General features: G+C 34.5%; 1 protein-coding gene across 1 annotated transcript in view; it reads left to right on the forward strand.

Annotated features, from left to right (window-relative positions):
* The window catches only part of LOC103610900 (zinc finger protein 774-like), a 5,402-nt gene that overhangs the window by 2,264 nt on the left and 2,055 nt on the right, over window positions 1-1,083 (forward strand). Inside the window, exon 2 of the mRNA XM_008594963.1 lies at window positions 94-211. Within this exon, the coding sequence (XP_008593185.1) occupies window positions 94-211 (118 nt within the window). The remainder of the gene's footprint in view (window positions 1-93; window positions 212-1,083) is intronic.

Here is a 1,083-nt window from a genome sequence, read left to right on the forward strand (position 1 = left end):
CCAGGATTAATGTAGTCCAAGATCTTTTGGTAGCAATGGTGGAAGTAGAACATTCACCACAATTTCCTTTTTGGTTCTTTGTGAGAGAATTAGCTTCAAGAAGCAGAGGGTCCTTGGGGAAATAAGCAAAGAGTTGTGGAGCTGGAACACCACACAGAGCTCACATATTCAGCCTTACTGTTGATTGATGATGAAGTTGGAAACCAGAGAGGTGATCAAAGGAGTTTACTCTAAGTCACATGAAGTTTTAGTAACAGAGCGGAGATCATAACCCAGGTCCTCAGTTTTGTTTTTTGTTTGTTTTGTTTTGTTTTTGTTTTTTGCTTGCCAAGCGCTCTAAACCTTATTCCAGAAAACCTTTAACATGCCTTACATAAATACACAAAAAATAAGGATGAAGGAGAGTGGACAAAGAAAAAAGTGGAATAGAATAAATAAGGTGAAGCCAGAAATCAGGTGAGTATTTCAAATGTATATTGTAGAGATTTTCACATTTCCTGGGACTAAGTTACAAATTCAGGTGTAAATTTACTAATTGTCATGCAAAGAGGGAAAGGGATTACTTTGTTTCTTAAAAACTTAAACATATACTTTTCATATGATAAGTCATTCCACATCTACATAGTTACCCAAGAGAAATGAGAGCATACACAGACTTATACACAAATGTTCATAGAAGTTTTATTTGTAAAGACCAACAACAGGAAACAATCCAAATTTCCATCAGCAGGTGAATGGGTAAACAAAATGTGAAATATCCATACAATGGGATATCACTCAGAAATTAAAAGGAATGAGCTATTATACACACAACACAGATGACTGTCAAAATAATTATGAATAATTAATAATTATGAATGAAAGAAATCAGACCAAAAAGACTATATATTTTATGATCCCATTTATATATAAAACTCTATAAAAGGCAAATTAATCTATAGTGACAGAAAGCAGAACAGAGATTGCTTGGGGATGAGGAAGGCAGGAAGAGGTGGAAAGGTGAAATTACAATGAGGCATGAAAAAAACCTTTGGAGGGTGGATATGTTTATTTCATGATTGTGCAGATGGTCTCACCATGTAT

This window comes from Galeopterus variegatus, unplaced genomic scaffold, assembly GCF_000696425.1.
Source record: "Galeopterus variegatus unplaced genomic scaffold, G_variegatus-3.0.2 Scaffold11995, whole genome shotgun sequence".
NCBI lineage: Eukaryota > Metazoa > Chordata > Mammalia > Dermoptera > Cynocephalidae > Galeopterus > Galeopterus variegatus.